Source organism: Bubalus kerabau, chromosome 7 (genome assembly GCF_029407905.1).
Source record: "Bubalus kerabau isolate K-KA32 ecotype Philippines breed swamp buffalo chromosome 7, PCC_UOA_SB_1v2, whole genome shotgun sequence".
NCBI classification, from domain to species: Eukaryota; Metazoa; Chordata; class Mammalia; order Artiodactyla; family Bovidae; genus Bubalus; species Bubalus kerabau.
The window spans coordinates 98,958,021-98,976,098 of NC_073630.1; the positions used below are offsets into that span (position 1 = coordinate 98,958,021).

The 18,078-nt window shown below is 43.0% G+C and overlaps 1 protein-coding gene across 1 annotated transcript in view; it reads right to left on the reverse strand.

The window, feature by feature from the left end:
* The window catches only part of ANTXR2 (ANTXR cell adhesion molecule 2), a 169,509-nt gene extending 168,411 nt beyond the window's left edge, over nucleotides 1–1,098 (reverse strand). Inside the window, exon 1 of the mRNA XM_055588895.1 lies at nucleotides 253–1,098. Within this exon, the coding sequence (XP_055444870.1) occupies nucleotides 253–404 (152 nt within the window). The 5' untranslated portion in view covers nucleotides 405–1,098. The remainder of the gene's footprint in view (nucleotides 1–252) is intronic.
* Nucleotides 1,099–18,078: the final 16,980 nt, after the last annotated feature.

Consider the following 18,078-nt stretch of genomic DNA (forward strand, 5'->3'; position numbering starts at 1 on the left):
CCGCCACTGGCCAGCAGTGACTGCCCATCTCCCTAGAGAGCCTAGCAGCTCGGGGCTCCTTCTATTACCCCGCAGCCCGCACAGATCCGAAAGCGCTCGCCTTTCGGACAGAGATAGCAACGGGGCGCCCATCACCGGAGTTACCCCTCACCCCTCCCCAGGTCGCACAGACATCTCAGCCTCCCCCCACCACAGCTCACCACCCAGGGCCACTCTCCCCAGGAGACCCTGGATCCCTTTTCCCGCACTCACTTGTCTAAGACGAAGTAGAGATCAAAGGCTCCGTGGCAGGAGGGCTGCTCCTGGGCGCTCAGCAGCCCCCCGAGACCGCTGAGAGCGAGCAGCCACAGCCCGGGGACCAGCCAGCGCCCGGGACAGCGGGCCGGGGAGAGCCCCGCCACCATCCTGCGGCCGGGGGTCTGCGGCTCCCTCCTGCTCGCAGCCCTCCTCGGCTCGGCTAGGCTCCACTCGGGGGCGACGCTAGGGTGGTGGGAGTGACCAGGGACGCACCCTGAGGTGGGGGGGATAGCGAGTCCCTTAGGGCGCCGGCGCCTGGGTCAGCGGGACCCACCGACTGACAGAGGGAGGGAGACAGGGAAGGAGGGAGGTCCTAGGAGGACAAAGGGAGACTCCGCCGCCGCCGCAGCTGCCGCCGGAACTCTTGACGAATCCCCGTGGAAGAGCGATCCGGCCCTCCCCCTCCCGATTCCGGAGAGTTCCTGCAGATGACCGGGGCCCGCGGCGACTGCTCGCAGGAGAAGTTCCTCCGCCGCCTTGGGTCGAGCGTCCAGCCTCCAGCCTCCAGCCTCCGCTACGGAGCTCGGGTCCTCCAGGAGGGCCGCCCGGGACGCGGCCGCCGCCGCGTACACTTGAAAACGGAGGATCACTCGGTTCGGGTTCCCCGCCTCCGCCGGGCACTGCAAACTTTTCTTCCTCGTACTCGGCTCTGGCACCGCGCGGCGGCCGGGCGGTCCTCTTTAGGGGAGGAGGCCGGGCGGCTCCGGAGAAGCCACTCGCAGCCAAGGCCAGAACCGCAATCCGGCCGGGTCTCCGCGGTGGCAGTGTGCGCCCGAGGGCGGGGCCTGAGCCGAGCCACACACGCACACTTGTGGGTTCGTGCCGAGCCGAGATGACTAAGGCTTGCCAGCTTTTGGAAAGGAGAGAAGTAGTTTAGAAAAACAGATGTCCTCTAGAAACTAAACAACCCCCCTTCCTGTACCCTGCAGGCTCGGCCTGTTGCAGCAGCTGTGCAGAGCAGCCCGTGGCGAGTTGGGAGACTGAAGTGTAGCGGTCTCGAGAAAGGGCATGACCCCCTCTCTCTGCCTCACCCCCATTATCACAAGCGCACTTGCTGCTCCGGTATCTAAAGAAGGCAACTTCCTCTTTTTTTTTTTTTTTTTTTAAATAAACCTACTTCATTGTTTCATCTCACAGACTAGAAACTTCTCTGTGTGGGGGGTTTGGGGGGAGTAAGGGTGGGAAACTCTTCAGGAGTGAACAGTGGTACCTCAAAACATTGCATCCCACTGACATTCATCTCAAGCTCCAGATAGTTAAGAACTTCATCTCGGACCAAACTTGCACAGGAGCGAGAGTTTGCACGCATTTTGGATTCTCTGCTTACCCATTCTGCACTCAACCTCTCCTCTCTGCCCTCACCGCAACCTGCCTTCCCCCGGTGGAAACTGGCTTTTAGAGCCTAACCATCTGACCGGTATGTTAGTCGCTCAGTCGTGTCCGACTCTGTGACCCCATGAACTGTACCACCTCAGGCTCCTCTGTCCATGGGATTTCCCAGGCAACAATACTGGAGTGGGTTGCCATTTCCTCCTCCAGGGGATCTTCCCCACCCTGGATTGAACCCTCCTCTCCTGAGTTTTCAGTATTGGCAGGCGGATTCTTTACCACTGAGCCACCAGGGAATCCCACTGGTATACACACCAGTGATTGAGGTAACAATTAGTGTCGCCTCCTCTTCATTTGAATTAAGTCAAGGCTTTATGATAAAAAGTTCATATAGTACTACATTACATGTTGTCTCAGCAATTTGAATAGTTGTGGTGCATATTTAACTTTTCGTTTACATTGTCTTTGACTACAACCAGATTTGCAAGCTGTTTGAAGACAGAAATCCATCACCTTAGTATCTACTTTAGGTAAAGAATCTGCCTGCCCATGCAAGAAACTCAGTTCAGTCCCTGGGTCAGGAAGACCCCTGGAGAAGGAAATAGCAACCCACTTCAGTATTCTTGCCTGGGAAATCCCATGGACAGAGAAGCCTGGCAGGCTATAAGTCCATGGGGTTGCAGAAGAGTGGGACACAACTTAGCACCTAAAACAACGACAATATGCCTGGCACTGTTCTAGGACCTAGAGTTAAAGCTCAGAATAAGATGACAAGCCCCAGTTTCCATGAAGCTTGCAGTCTGGATGAGGAGGAAAAACAGGCAGAAATATATAAGTAATGTCCATATAGAAGGTAACTCACAGAGATTTAAAATACGGTCATATGATAGAGAAAGACCAACTAAATGACTAACAAAGAAGGTAGCCATTCCAAGAGCTAGAGGAGGAAACATTTCCAGTGACTGCAACTTTCCAGAAGTATTAGCTTAGCACATTCAAGAAACAGAAAGAAAAACAGTGTAACTGGAGTTTTATGAGAAAGAGGAAGAGAGCCAGACAGGGGCTAGCTAGTATATGTGCTTCATAAACTGTGGTAAAGAATTCAAATATTTTATATTGTGCGACTAAAGCCCATTAAAGGAGTTCTAGGGGTGGGGAAGGGGATCAATTGTTATGATCTATGTTTTTTATAGATCATTATAGCTGATATGATACAATGAATTTGGAGACAGAAAGAATTCAAGCAAGAAAACCAGTTAGCAGACTAGTGCAGTACCAGGGCACAATAAAATGGTACCTTGGACCAGCACCTCTGTAGTGTCTGAACATAAAGATAGAAACAGGTAAGAATTTCGGTAAATACATGGATCCCCAGTTCAGAAATGTCTGCCACTTAGAGATGGAAATTCCACTATCATCCACTGGACCTACCACTTCTTACCTGATAGGGTAAGGCAGGTATAGATGGGCCAAGTGGCTGATTGAGTAGAAGATAACACTTTTGTTAGAAAGAAATACAAATCCTCCATTGTTTTCAAGTAAGTGAGCTCCAGGGGAAAAAAAATTGTCCAATGAGAGGGATGGCTATATTATCAGCATCCCAATTCTGTGCTCCTTGGTCTCATCTTCTCTTAAGTTTCTGAAATTCTGATTCTTCAGCAGCCATAAGGCCTCCAGGAATATGCTGCCACCTCTCATTTCAGATTTAGGCCCTGTTGTGGATACACTGGAAATTCCATGGCTCAGACTCTAAAGAATCTGCCTGCAATGCAGGAGACCTGGGTTCAATCCCTGGGTCAGGAAGATCCCCTGGAGAAGGGAATAGCAACCCATGCCAGTATCCTTGTCTAGTGAATTCAATGGGTAGAAGAGCCTGGTGGGCTACAGTCCATGGGGTTGTAATGGATACATTCATCTCTTTGACTTCCCATAGCAGAATTGACACAGGTTGACTTTCAGGAAACTTATATTAACAGCTTGTTAAAGGTTTTTATCATTTACTGTTGGTCAAAACTGATCTCCATTTTCAACTTTCATTTTAATCAAGATAGAATCTGAGATACCATATACCTTTAGCAATGAATATCATATTAGTACATGACTGAATAAAATCGGGGTTGGGGGGCATTGCCAAAAAGCAATAACCATTGCTTTCAAGTTAGAAGATGACAGAAGTTAAGGAAATATGTGTCTCATGCACTCTATCCTCATGATGAAGTATTTTAAATTCACATACATTGGCTTCTTTTCCCCAGGTTCCTTGACCCATTTCTGTTCAATTTCTGGGACTCCACAAACTAGTTTAAGGATCCATCTTGTGCTAGGAACAAACTAAAGCAAAGTACTTTGGAATTAAAACTCGTTCTTCCTCCAAATTCCTAGGCCCTCCTAGACTTCTCTCATTCAGTTCTTCTTTCCTGATAAAGAAGGAAAGATTAATCCTTGTTGATTTACTTGGGTAATTAATCCAGCCCAGTTCTGAAATTTTTATCATTTCAGCAAGGATGTGGCTTCATCTAGCACAGGCCAATAATTAATCGAATCATTTTCATCTAATATAAATGAGTGGGAAGGTCATTAATTTGCTGGGGCAACCAACTGTCCCAATTTGTCCCAGACTGAAGAGTGTCCAGGGACATGCAACTTTCAGTGCTGAAACTGGGGCAGACACTGGGGTGGTCCCTAAAGAGGGCTGTTAGTCACACTATTTCCAAAAAATAATGAGGGAAGGTGACAGCGAGGGCAGACAGGAATCTCAACAAGCCATGAAGTAGGAGAGGTCACAACAGTAAAACTTTCTCTTCCCCCACTCTGGGGAGAGAGGACTCAGGCCTTATGTCAGCTGGATACTAGCCAGGTAGAGCTTCAAATTGACTTCTGTACCATTACAAACGGACTTCCCTGGTGGCTCAGACAGTAAAGCATCTGTCTACAATGCGGGAGACCCAGGTTTGATCCCTGGGTTGGGAAGATCCCCTGGAGAAGAAAATGGCAATCCACTCCAAGACTATTGCCTGGAAAATCCCATGGACAGAGGATACAGTCCATAGGGTCGCAAAGAGTCGGACACAACTGAGTGACTTCACTTCACTTCACTTCACCATTACAAACATTCTGGCACACTGTTTAACTCTTTTATTTTTTTTAATTTATTATTTTTATTTTGGTTCTTCAGGTGTTAGAGCTTGTGGGATCTAGTTCACCAATAGGGGGTTGAACCCAGGCCCTTTGCATTGGGAGCACAGAGTCTTAGCCACTGGACCACCAGGGAAGACCCTAACTTTCTATTTTAAATCAAAAATGAGATAAGAAATGCAGATTTTTAGCAGAGGGGGGACACTTCAACTGAATGATTTAGATAAATAAATCTAAAATATTTCTTTTTGATCAAATTATCTGCATTTCTGCTGAAGTAGTTTGCTTCATAATCCATATAAGCCCCTACTCTTTGAAAGTTTTTCTTTGTATCAAACTGAAGTTCTAGTTCAACATTAGAATTTATTACCTTATTGTAAAACATACTAATAAATCCAAGAACATTTTAAACTCAGTTTAAGGCACTTAGAGTAGCTTGACATTGACACCTGATTAAAAGTATCCACTAGGCCTTTGGTCACGTCCCATCTCTTACACCCACAGAGCTCCTAAGGATTTTATGTTAAATTTTATTTATTTATTTACTAATTTTTATTTAACAAGTATTTATCAATACCCACTAGGTATCTGGTAATATTCTAAGCATATAACTTATGCTTTCAGGAGTTCATCTTTGCAATATCCTATCATTAATTTATTTCTGTCTCCTCTGACACCAGCAAAGAATAAACAGAAGAGACAAATAAGCTACAATAATAAACACAGGAAAATAGAAATGAATGTATCCTTTATGTGTAAAAAGTCATATAATCTATATTATTTACAAGTTGATAACTTTGTATGACATGTACAATAAAGTACCACAACGGAAGTGATTCATATTCACAGTACCTGTAGAGTGATTCATTATATAACTACCATGATTCACAGGAAGACAATAAGTACCTATAGATGACAGAGTTTATTCAAACTTTTATCAGTACAGTCACTAAAGAGCTAGATTTCCCCAACGTCTGAACTAGTTCCTGACAGTGAACAAAATGCTTTTTGAAGGTGCCGATTACTTCTAAGTTAATATCTCTGTGTGTGACAACAGAGGATGTCAACCAATGGCAGAAAATGGTTACTAACATCTGCGTTTGGGATTGAAAGAAAGTTAAAGTTGCTCAGTCATGTCCAACTCTTTGCGACCCCATGGACTATACAGTCCATGGAATTCTCCAGGCCAGAATACTGGAGTGGGGAGCCTTTCCCTTCTCCAGGGGATCTTCCCAACCCAGGGATTGAACCCAGGTCTCCTGCATTGTGGGAGGATTCTTTACCAGCTGAGCCACAAAGGAAGCCAGAGTGGGTAGCCTATCCATTCTCCAGCAGATCTTCCCAACCCAGGAATCTAACCAGGGTTTCCTACATTGCAGACGGATTCTTTACCAACTGAGCTATTAGGGAAGCTGCTTGGGACTGGGTGTGTCTTAAATCCAGTTTCCCAGAAACAGACCTGAGACTCTGAGATCTTCCTGCAGGAGGTATATTGGGTCATGCTCTCAGAAGCAAAACCTATGAAGAGTGAAGAAGCAGAAATAGTCAGAGGAAAAACTGAAACATAACACACTTGCAGAGGCAGTCTCAGCCCACCCCAGTGGTAGTCTGGAGCTGGAATGGCCTTTCACAGCTCTCCTGAATTGAATGAAGTCAGAGTTTTGTGTCCCTGTGGACACCCCTTTAAAAATAAGTGTAACTTTGGGCAAGGCAGCTTCCTCTGACTTAGGACATTTATAAGAAGGAGATGTGAGCTGCCAGCAGTCAAAACTCCCGGCTGTGGGAATGAGTACCTCAATCCTGAAGGAGGACCACAGCATCCAGAACATCCATAAAAAGCGAAACACCTGGCAGCTTGTTTGATGAAAGTCATATCTCATGAGAAATGTCAGAGGTTCGCAAACTAACGCAGGCTCTGAATGGCATCCTGGAGTGATAATGCCCTGTGATGACACCCTTTCTTCTCACGCACTGGAGAGCAGACCTGGTCCAGGCCAGTTTCTCAATGCTTAGTGAAATTATTCTAATAATGTCCTGTCTTCCCATACCTCCTACACACTTCAGGGTGATTTATTTTTCTGAAGTGCAAACCAATCATGCTAATCACCTAAGTAATAATTGCCAGTGAGATACCATCTCCTAGCTACTTAAGGCCCTCCACAATAGCATCGCAGATTAGCTCCATATCTTACCTCGAATAAGTTAAGCCCCCTCATGTACTCTATGCTCCAGAGAAACAATGGTAGTCACCATGCCCCCGTATACACAAATAAGCCTTTGGGACTTGCCTCATTTTGTATTTCCATTTCCCTGACACCATATTTCAGGTTTCAGATTCTGTTTCCTCTTTCACTTCCCTTCCATTCTGTTACTGAACAATTCAGGTCAAAAGCCATTAGACGAGGCCAAGCAAACAGTGTTCTGGTGGAGAGGACCTATAGTACTCGAAGGCAGGATATCAGAGGCCAAGCAGAGTGAGGAATTTCCCCAGGTGCAGCCTGGCATGGAATATTGAACCAAAAAGGATGAGGGAGATGCCCACATGAGAGGGCAGTGGCCCAGCATGAGGCGTCAAAGAATCAGCCAGGTGAGGAGGCTACCCATGTGTGTGTGTGTGTGCGCGCGCATGTGTAGGGGGCACTACCCGATGTGTGGTTTCTGAGCCTAAGTGAGGAGAAGAAGACTTCTGTTCAGGGAAGGCAGCCCACTGTGGAGCAGTTGGAGCCTACACACAGACTCCCATGCAGGGAAGTCCCCCAGTGCAGGGTGTCAGAGCACAGATAGAGCATGAAGAGAGACTAAACTGGAAGACCAGCTGTCCAGAATGTTGAAGCATGAGGGAGACAAGCCGAGGGTGGGGCAGTGCAGAGCTGAGTGTAAGAGCTTGCTGCTGCTGCTAAGTCACTTCAGTCGTGTCCAACTCTGTGCGACCCCATAGACGGCAGCCCACCAGGCTCCTCTGTCTCTGGGATTCTCCAGGCAAGAATACTGGAGTGGGTTGCCAGGCCCTTCTCCGAGCCTGAGCAGTGTGTAAAGGAATTCTGCACAAGGGAGCAGCCTGCTGTGGGACTGGACCAAAGCAGAGCAGGGAAAGTTTCAGATTGGGGAGCACCTGGCTGGATATATTGAAACCTAAGTATTAATAGCACATGGAGGCTTTTATTCAGGAGTCACCTCCATAGGATTTCAGAGCCCAGAAGGGTTATAGAAAGAGCCACCCCAGGGCAGGGTGGCAGCCACGTTCAGAGTGTGTCACTGCCTGAGTGGGAGCAGCAGATGGTGACGGAGTCAGAAGTCCCGCAGGATGAGGGCAGCAGTCCTGGGGGCTGGTCACAGTGGTGATGAGAAAGCGGCTACGTGCAGAGGGATAGATAGATTGAGTACACAGATAACACACTTTTCACCGTCTGAGAAGGAAGTTGCAAATAAGGAAATGAGAAAGTAATTACTCTTCTCATAGGTCTGTGATGCATCTTGACACAACTTGATTCATACGCCAGTTTTCAAATTCTAGTCATTTTGCTGTTTTTCAACATCCCACCTCAGGGAGTGGTGGAAATCAAGGAAAATAGAAAAGCTGCCTGAAATGGTGAACCCTAATTGAACTCACTCAACACTGATCCAACTCCCCTCCAATGTGTCTTTTGCGTGCTAGAAAAAGCTAAAAATGGACACTTCCTAAGCTCCCTTACAGGTTTTCCTCATGATTTAGAATCCACCCATATATGCTCAGGCTGGACTTCGGATCAGAACTAAGTTCTATGAGGAGACAAGCAGAGCATGCAGTGTCATTTGTGTATTTAATTAGCTGTGCTGGGCCCTAGTTGCAATAGACAGAATCTTCAGTCTTCGTTGGGGCATGAGGGATCTAGTTCCCCGACCAAGGATCGAACCCAGGACCCCTGCATTGGAAGCTCAGAGTCTTAGCTCTTGGACCACCAGGGAAGTCCCTGCAGTGTCCTTTTGCTGGTGCAGGTCATGACAGAGGCTGTGTGCAGGAGGCAGCATCTGGACCTCATTTAGTGGCTTCAGGGTTAACCACCTTAATCTCAGTAGAGTGAGCAGCTCCCTTGCACCCCCATGCTGGATGTTGTCCCTGAATGCTCAGCCTTCACCCTCCTTCAGCAATCCAAATGACTCTGTGAGCTCTTTATACTTCTTAATAAATCCCTTTCTCTTAGCCACGATTCTGTTTTCAAGCACACAGACAAGTCCTAACATTCTATAATCTCTGTGAATCTTACATTAGTCATTTTGCTGGCATTTATAATTACGATAAAAGATTGTAAATGGAAGAAAAGAGATAAGAAATTGTGAAATTTTAAATTATCCTTTGCACTCATTTGATACTATTCCTCTCCTTGGTAAATGCAAATATTCTGCAGGAAGTTCAGTTCAGTTCAGTTACACAGTCATGTCTGACTCTTTTCGACCCCATGGACTACAGCACGCCACGCTTACCTGTCCAGCTCCCAGAGCTTGCTTAAATTCATGTCCATTGAGTCGGTGATGCCATTCAACCATCTCATCCTCTATCATCCCCTTCTCCTCCTGCCTTCAATCTTTCTCAGCATCGGGGTCTTTTCCAATGAGTTAGTTCTGCAGATCAGGTGGCCAAAGGATTGGAATTTCAGCTTCAGCATCAGTCCTTCCAGTGAATATTCAGGACTGATTTCCTTTAGGATTGACTGCTTTGATCTCCTTGCAGTCCTAGGAGCTCTCAAGAGTCTTATCCAACACCACAGTTTGAAAGCATCAATTCTTCAAACCATAATTTTGACTAGACAGATCTTTGTTGGCAAAGTAATTCTGAAGAAAATGGGAAATTTAAAATGTTTTTTAAATAATTTTATTGATTTATTTTTGGCTGTGCTAGATCTTCGTTGCTTCACGGGCTTTTTTCCAGTTGCAAAGAGTGGGGGCCGCTCTCCAGTTGCAGTACTCATGCTTCTCATTGTGGTGGCTTCTCTTGTCTAGAGCACGGGCTCTAGAGCATTCAGGCTTCAATAGTTGTGGTGTGTGGGCTCAGCAATTGCAGTTCTCAGGCTCTAGAGTACAGGCTCAATAATTGTGGCACATGGGCTTAGTCTCTCCAAGGCATGTGGGATCTTCCCAGACCAGGGATTGAACCTGTGCCTCCTACATTAGCAGGCAGATTCTTTACCACTGAGCCATCAGGGAAGCCCTAATTTTTTTTTCTTTTTAAAGAGAAAGGTTTTCAAAAGGGCTTTACACTCTTGAAAAGTTTCACACACATGATTTTATATAATCCCCTAATAACCCTTTCTGAAAAATCTACTCCTATATTGCCCCTCCCATCCTTCTCCCCATTGGTCAGTCACTCTGTCAGTCTGCTTCTTTTTGATTTTATTCACTAGTTTGTCGTAGTTTTTAGATTCTACATATAAATGATATCATGCAGTGTTTGTCTTTCTCTGTCTGACTTATTCCACTTGGCATAAAATTGAACATTGTAAAGCACTGTAGAATTTAAAGAATCTTTCATTCAAAAAAAAAAAAAAATAGGGCTTCCCTGGTGGCTCAGTGGTAAAGAATCCACCTGCCAATGCAGGAGACACAGGTTCAGTCGCTGGCCTGGGAAAATTCCACATGCCCTGGGACAACTAAGCCCAGGAGCCACAGCTACTGAGTCTATGCTCCAGAGACCAGGATCTGCAACTACAGAAGCCTACGCACCACACGGCCTGTGTTCTGCAACAAGAGAAGCCATTGCAATGGGAAGCCCACACACTACAACTAGAGAGTAGCCCCCACTCGCCACAACTAGAGAAAAGACCATGCAGGAATGAAGACCCAGCACAACCAAAAAAATTAACTTACATTTTTAAAAAGTAACCTTCACAGTAAGCAAAATCAATCAATTTTTACATACTGGAAAATATTCTTTTAAAAAGTAGAAGAAGAAGACCCAATCAACTTCTTTGAGGATATCATAAGACAAGTACAAATTTCTTTAGCTTTCTTAAGAACACAGAAGCAGAAATTTTAAATAACAAAATTCAAAGAATGGAAGTGGCTATAGATAGAAACAGACAATTCAGAAGGGAGACAAAACAAGTTACAGCTAAGAACAACACCTTCCTCAAAACAGACAAATAAACCCCCAGGTTTATCCTGTGGATGATACCAAATGAAGGTCTTCTTAGCCCATCCATTCAGTTGAGGGAATTCAAGTTTGGTTAACCATTTTCCCTTACCTTAAATCATTGTGGAAGAAGGGCTCCCCATACCTATGTCTCCACCATTTTCAAGAAGCAAAAAAAAAAAAAAGTCCCTCTTTTAAGCTAAGCACTATATTTAAAGACTTTGTAGGCAACATGAAAAAGAAAAAGAAACTTTTTTTTTTGCTTCTTCCAAACTTGTTTATATAACATTTTAAACAGCCACATTGTTTCTGCTCCAAGATATTTAAGCTGTGGTATAAACTATTTTTTTTAAGATAAAAAAGTTTGAAATGTAATTTTTCTATTTGGAGTGCCTACCATAAGTACTACAATTAAAAAGATTTTTCATATTCTGGAGTCCTTGCGTTTCTCATGGAAACCACTTGATGGGTGCATATCCAACTTTATTTTAACAGCACATATGGCACATAGATTATCCATCCCAGTTTTCTTGGGAACTTCTTTGAAAGGAGCAGTAGGAAAGTTGTCAATCCCCAAATGGCCAATGGGTTTCATATGTAGCAAATTTGGCTAGCAAAAATACCAGCTTAACATTGGTATTCACCAACACTGGACCACAAGTGCCTGAGGATATTTTTCAAAGTTTACTAAACCAGAGGTTTGCTTTTGACCCTAATCTTTATACAGAGTTAACACTTGTTCATCAAATAAAGGAAGAGTCTTAATTTGAAGAAATTCATTTTTACAAATTTTTAAAATTTATTAATCAAGCAAATGTTTAATGCCCACTTTCTGCTAAGCACTGATCTCTGCTCTTTGGAAGATGGAGTCTAGTAAGAGATACTCTAGTGAGATATTCTAGTTACTGAACTAAGATAATTAAATACCCATAATACCAAGATTAAAATTATGTGATGGAGTGTAATAGGAATTCCAAAGACTGAGAAGTTACTCATGGCTGGAAAGATCAGGATCAATGGAGGACAGAGCATTTAATCTGCATTTTGAGAGAAGGATAGTCTTTTTAGTTTAGCCCAGATGAAGGGAAGAAATGTCTGCAGAAAAAAAAAGCATAACCAGCTCTTGTCTGATGATGGGGGTGGGTTGGTAAAAAAATGGCATTATCAATTAAGATGTGTAGAAGGAAGATGGTGGATGAGTAGGTGGATGTGGAGAAAAATCTCTCTCCACGGATGCACTTGGATTACACCTTTAGACACAGAAGACCTCGCAGAACACCAGCTGAGTACAAGAAGGAATCTCTGACCACCAGAAAGAAATGTACAGACCCATGCAAAACTCAGTAGGACAAAGGAAGGAGAGGAAAGGAGCAGGACTGCACCTGCACCCAGGGGTGGGGGAGCTGAAGCAGGGTCAGATCCCCACACTGGGGAATTGTTTGGGACAGAGGAGAAGAATTTGAGGCTGCTGGAGAGTGCAGCAGCAGGTCTGTGACAGTCAGAATGGAATGAAAACCACACAGACAATCTTTGCCACAGCTCTACATACCCAGGACAGGGACACAAGTCCCCTGGAACACACAATGGCTGGGAGCTGGAGCATAGGGGTTGGAGAGAAATCCCAGGGTGAGGTCTGTTGTTGATTGCGGGGAGACGACCTGAGGGGACACGAAGGAGGAGATTGCAGTGGGAAATGACTTTAAAGGAAAACTATGCAGCCATGGAGGCAAGGCAATACTGCTGAGTCACGCACAGTGGGTGGAGTCATCACCGTAGCCTTTGTCTCCCCACACACCAGTGCCAATATAGAAAGACCCAAAGAAGATGGCCCTTTAAGTCCCTGACACACTGACAATAGAGAAGGACTCCAATCAGGGGGTCCTTTAAGTACCTAAACACACCAAGCAACAGAGAAAGACCAGCCAAAGAGGACCTTTGAATGCCAGCTGCCAGAGGCTAGAAAAAGACTCTGATAGTACCATAGCTCATTGCTGCACACTTGATACCACCAGGGTCCCCACGATCCAAGCAGCTGTGCCACCTCCATGCTCAGTCTTCACTGGGGCAGAGCTGCCAGAGACTAGGAAAAAACCCTAATAGCACCATATCTCCTGCGTCCCTTGGCTGTGAGCTCCCCTGAATACCTGGCACTGTCAGCGTCCCTGCAATCCAAACAACTGTGCCACCTCCACACCCAGACCTCACTGGGGCAGACCTAAGTCCTCCAGGGCAGCCTCAGGAGCAAATTCCTGCGGATGATCCACACGCAGATGTGGAGATAAAACCACAGTTGAAATCCAGAGGCAGTGTGGCTAAGGAAGAGGATTGAAAACCTTCCTACCAGCTGTACAAGCTTCAGATTAAATCCACATAATCAAGTAGGCAAACTCTGTGTCTATGGAATATATAAAAGGACATTGAGAGGTCCCACAAAAGAAAACACACTAGCTCTGGCAGCTGTAGACACTGGAGGCAAGAACAAGCAGGAGTAAGACCAGACTAGAGTCTGAGCTGTCCCCACAGCAGGTCCAGAAACCAGCCGAGTATTGGAGGGCATCCTAGGGATGTAGAGGTGGACTGTGTGACTCAGTGAGCTGAGATTTGAGAAAAATATTTATTATTATTCTTATATTTTGATTTGCTCTGTAGTTGGTTCTAGATTTTTTATTCTTCTTTTTATTTCCTCTGTAGCTGTGACTGTTGGTTTTATTATTACTATTAACTATATTTAAGCTTTTGAGAAGGCTTTTTTTTTAAGAATCACACTTTTTATTTCGTTAATATATGACTACCTCTACATTAGCCTTTTGTGGTTGTGTAGGGGTTTGGTTTTGGTTTCTTCATTTTTTCATTTTTCTTTGATTTTCTTATCTTTTGTTTGTTTGTTTGTTCTTTTCTGCTGTAGTTACTCTTTAAAATATATAAATCTTTTTTTATATACTTTTATTTAACTTTGCTTTTCTATTTTTTTCTTTTCTTCCTTTTTTCACAACATTTGTTTGTTTTGTTTTCTCTATTTTATTTGCCAGTTGGCACCCTACTTTGGTTTTGTTTTCCAGTTTGTGCTTTAGTCTGTCTTTAATTGGTTGATATCATTTTTGGTTTCCTTTGTTTGCTGGGTCACTCTCTTGTTTTCTTTTCTTTGAAGTATTTTGATTTTGTTTTTGTGTGTGTATATTCCATAGTTTCTGTTCTTATTTGTCGGGTTTTGTATTTACCATTTGTCTGGGATTCATCTTTGTTTCTTATTGTGTTTTTGTGTGTTTGTTTTAATCCCCTTTAATGCCATAAAAACTACTTGTGGAATCTTGGTTCCCCAGCCAGAGAGCAGGCCTGAGCCTTTGGGGTGGGAGAGCTGAGTCCAGGACCCTAAATCACCAGAGAACTCCTAACCTCAGTGAGTATTAATTAGTGAGAATTCCCATGAAGGCTTCCAACTGTGTACAAGACCCAGCATCACCCAACTGCCAGCAACACAGTACAAGATGCCTCACCCAAACAACAAGCAAGACAAAAACCAAGTCAAATTATCAGCAGACAGGATTCCCACAGACACTCCAAAACATACCACCTCACCCAGCCTTGCACATCAGAGGAGGAACAAAAACTAACTTACTTTCTCCCACCAGAATGTAGGCACAAGTCACTCCCAACACAAAGCCTACACAAATCACTGGACCAACCTTATCCACCAAAGGCTTAAACCAAAAGAAAGGAGGAAAACTACCCTAAAACCAGGGGAAAGTTGACCTCAAACACAGTAACTTAGAAAAAAATCAAAAGACGTAAATATTCCACAAATGAAGGAACAAGGTAGAAACTTACAAGGCCAAATAAAGGAAGAGGAAATAGGCAAACCACCTGAAAAACAATGCAGAATAATTATAGTAAAGATGATGCAAAGCCTCAAAAGCAGAATGGAGAAAGTGCAAGAATCAAGTAACACATTTAATAAGGACCTAGAAGAAATAAAGAAGAAACAAACAGAGATGAACAACACAATTACTGAAATTAAAAATACTCTACAAGGAATCAATAGCAGAATAATTGAGGCAGAAGAATGGATAAGTGAGCTGGAAGATAGTATGGTGGAAATAAGTGAAGAGCAGAATAAAGGAAAAAGAATGAAGAGTATTAAGGATAGTCTCAGAGACCTCTGGTAAAATAATAAACACACCAACCTTCTAATTATAGTGGTCCCAGAAGAAGAGAAAAAGAAACAATCTGAGAAAATTTTTGAAGAGACTATAAAGGCTGTATATTGTCACCCTGTTTATTTAACATATATGCAGAGTACATCATGAGAAACGCTGGACTGGAAGAAACACAAACTGGAATCAAGATTGCCAGGAGAAATATCAATAACCTCAGATATGCAGATGACACCACCCTTATGGCATAAAGTGAAGAGGAACTCAAAAGCCTCTTGATGAAAGTGAAAGTGGAGAGTGAAAAAGTTGGCTTAAAGCTCAACATTCAGAAAACGAAGATCATGGCATCTGGTCCCATCACTTCATGGGAAATAGATGGGGAAACAGTGGAAACAGTGTCAGACTTTATTTTTCTGGGCTCCAAAATCACTACAGATGGTTACTGCAGCCATGAAATTAAAAGACGCTTACTCCTTGGAAGGAAAGTTATGACCAACCTAGATAGCATATTCAAAAGCAGAGACATTACTTTGCCAACAAAGGTCCGTCTAGTCAAGGCTATGGTTTTCCCTGTGGTCATGTATGGATGTGAGAGTTGGACTGTGAAGAAGGCTGAGCACAGAAGAATTGATGCTTTTGAACTGTGGTGTTGGAGAAGACTCTTGAGAGTCCCTTGGACTGCAAGGCGATCCAACCAGTCCATTCTGAAGGAGATCAGCCCTGGGATTTCTTTGGAAGGAATGATGCTAAAGCTGAAACTCCAGTACTTTGGCCACCTCATGCGGAGAGTTGACTCATTGGAAAAGACTGTGATGCTGGGAGGGATTGGGGGCAGGAGGAGAAGGGGATGACAGAGGATGAGATGGCTGGATGGCATCACTGACTCAATGAACGTGAGTCTGAGTGAACTCCGGGAGTTGGTGATGGACAGGGAGGCCTGGCGTGCTGCGATTCATGGGGTCGCAAAGAGTCGGACATGACTGAGCGACTGATCTGATCTGATAGTCAAAAATATCCCCAAGAAAGGAAATAGTCAATCAAGTCCAAGAAGCACAGAGAGTCCCATACAGGATAAACTTAAGGAGAAACATGCTAAGATACATATAATCAAACTAACAAAGATTAAATACAAAGAAAGTGTTTTATGTTAAAGAAAGACTATTAAAAACAGCAAGGGAAAAGCAACAAGTAACATACAAGGAAAATCCCATGTGATTAACAGATGATCTGTCAACAGAAACTCTATAGGCCAGAAGAAAATGGCAGGATATATTTAAAGTACTGAAAGGAAAAAAATCTACAATCAAGTTTACTCTACCCAGCAAGGAGCTCATTCAAAATCTAGGAAGAAATCAAAAGCTTTACAGACAAGCAAAAGTTAAGAGAATTTAGCACCACTAAACCAGCTTTACAACAAATGTTAAAGGGACTTCTGTAGACAGGAAACACAAGAGAAGGAAAAGACCTACAAAAACAAAGCCAAAACAATTAAGAAAATGCCAAAATGAACATATATATTAATAATTACTTTAAATGTAAATGTATTACATGCTCCAATCAAAAGACACAGACTATCTGAATAGATACAAAAATAAGACACATATATATGCTATCTACAGGAGACCCACTTCAGATCTAGAAGCACATACAGACCAAAAGTTAGAAGGTGGAAAAGATAGTCCATGCAAATGGAAATCAAAAGAAACTGGAGTAACAATTCTCATATCAATCAAAATAGACCTTAAAATAAAGACTATTACAAGAGATAAGGAAGGACATTACATAATGATCAAGCAGTCAATCCAAGAGGAAGACATAACAGTTATAAATATTTATGCACCCAGCATAGGAGAACCTCAACACATAAGGCTCATAAAAGAAGAAATTGACAATAACACAATAATAGTAGGGGACTTTAACACCCCACTTACACCAATGGACAGATCATTAAAACAGAAAATTAATAAGGAAACATAAGCGTTAAATGACACATCAGACCAGATAAACCTAATTGATATCTTCAGGACAGTCTGTCAAATGCAGAATAATACACTATCTTCTCTAGTGTACATGGAACATTATCCAGGATAGACCACATCTTGGGTCACAAATCAAGCCTCAGTAAATTTAAGAAAATTGAAATTGTATCAGATATCTTTTCTGACTACAATGCTATGAGACTATATCAACTACAGGGGAAAAAAACTGCAAAAAACACAAAAGCATAGAGATTAAACAATATGTTTCTAAATAAAGAACAGGTTATGGAGGAAATTAAAGGGAAATAAAAAAGTTTCTAGAAAGATGACCCCCCCAAAAAAAAATGACAACCTAAAACGTATGGGATGCAGAGAAAGCAGTTCTAAGAGGAAAGTTTAGAGCAACACAATCTTACTTCAAGAAAAAATAAAAACATCGAATTGACAACCTAAATTTATATCTAAAACTGGAAAAAGAAAAACAACTAAAAAATCCCCAGAATTAGTATAAGGAAAGAAGTCATAAAGATCAGAGCAGAAATAAATGGGGGAAAAAAATGAAGGAAACAGTAGTAAAGAAGTAAAGATCAGTAAAACTAAAAGTTGGTTCTTCTAGAGGATAAACCAAAATTGACAAAACATTAGCCAGACTTATCAAGAAAAAAGGGAAAAGAATCAAATCAACAAAATTAGAAATGAAAAAGGAGAGGTTACAACAGACAATGCAGAAATATAAAGGATCATAAGAGACTATTATGAGCAACTATATGTCAATAAAATGGATAACCTGGAAGAAATGGATAGATTCTTAGAAAAGTTCAACCTTCTGCAACAGAATCAGGAAGAAAAAGAAATTATGAGCAAGCCAATTACAAGCACTGAAATAGAAACTATAATCAAAAATCTCCCAAGAAACAAAAGCCCAGAGCCAGATGGCTTCACAGGTGAATTCTGTCAAACATTTAGAGATGAGTTAATGCCTATATTTCTGAAACTCTTTCAAAAACTTGCAGAGGAAGGAACACTATCAAACTCATTCTACAAGGCAACCATCACCCTGATACCAAAACCAGACAAAGGC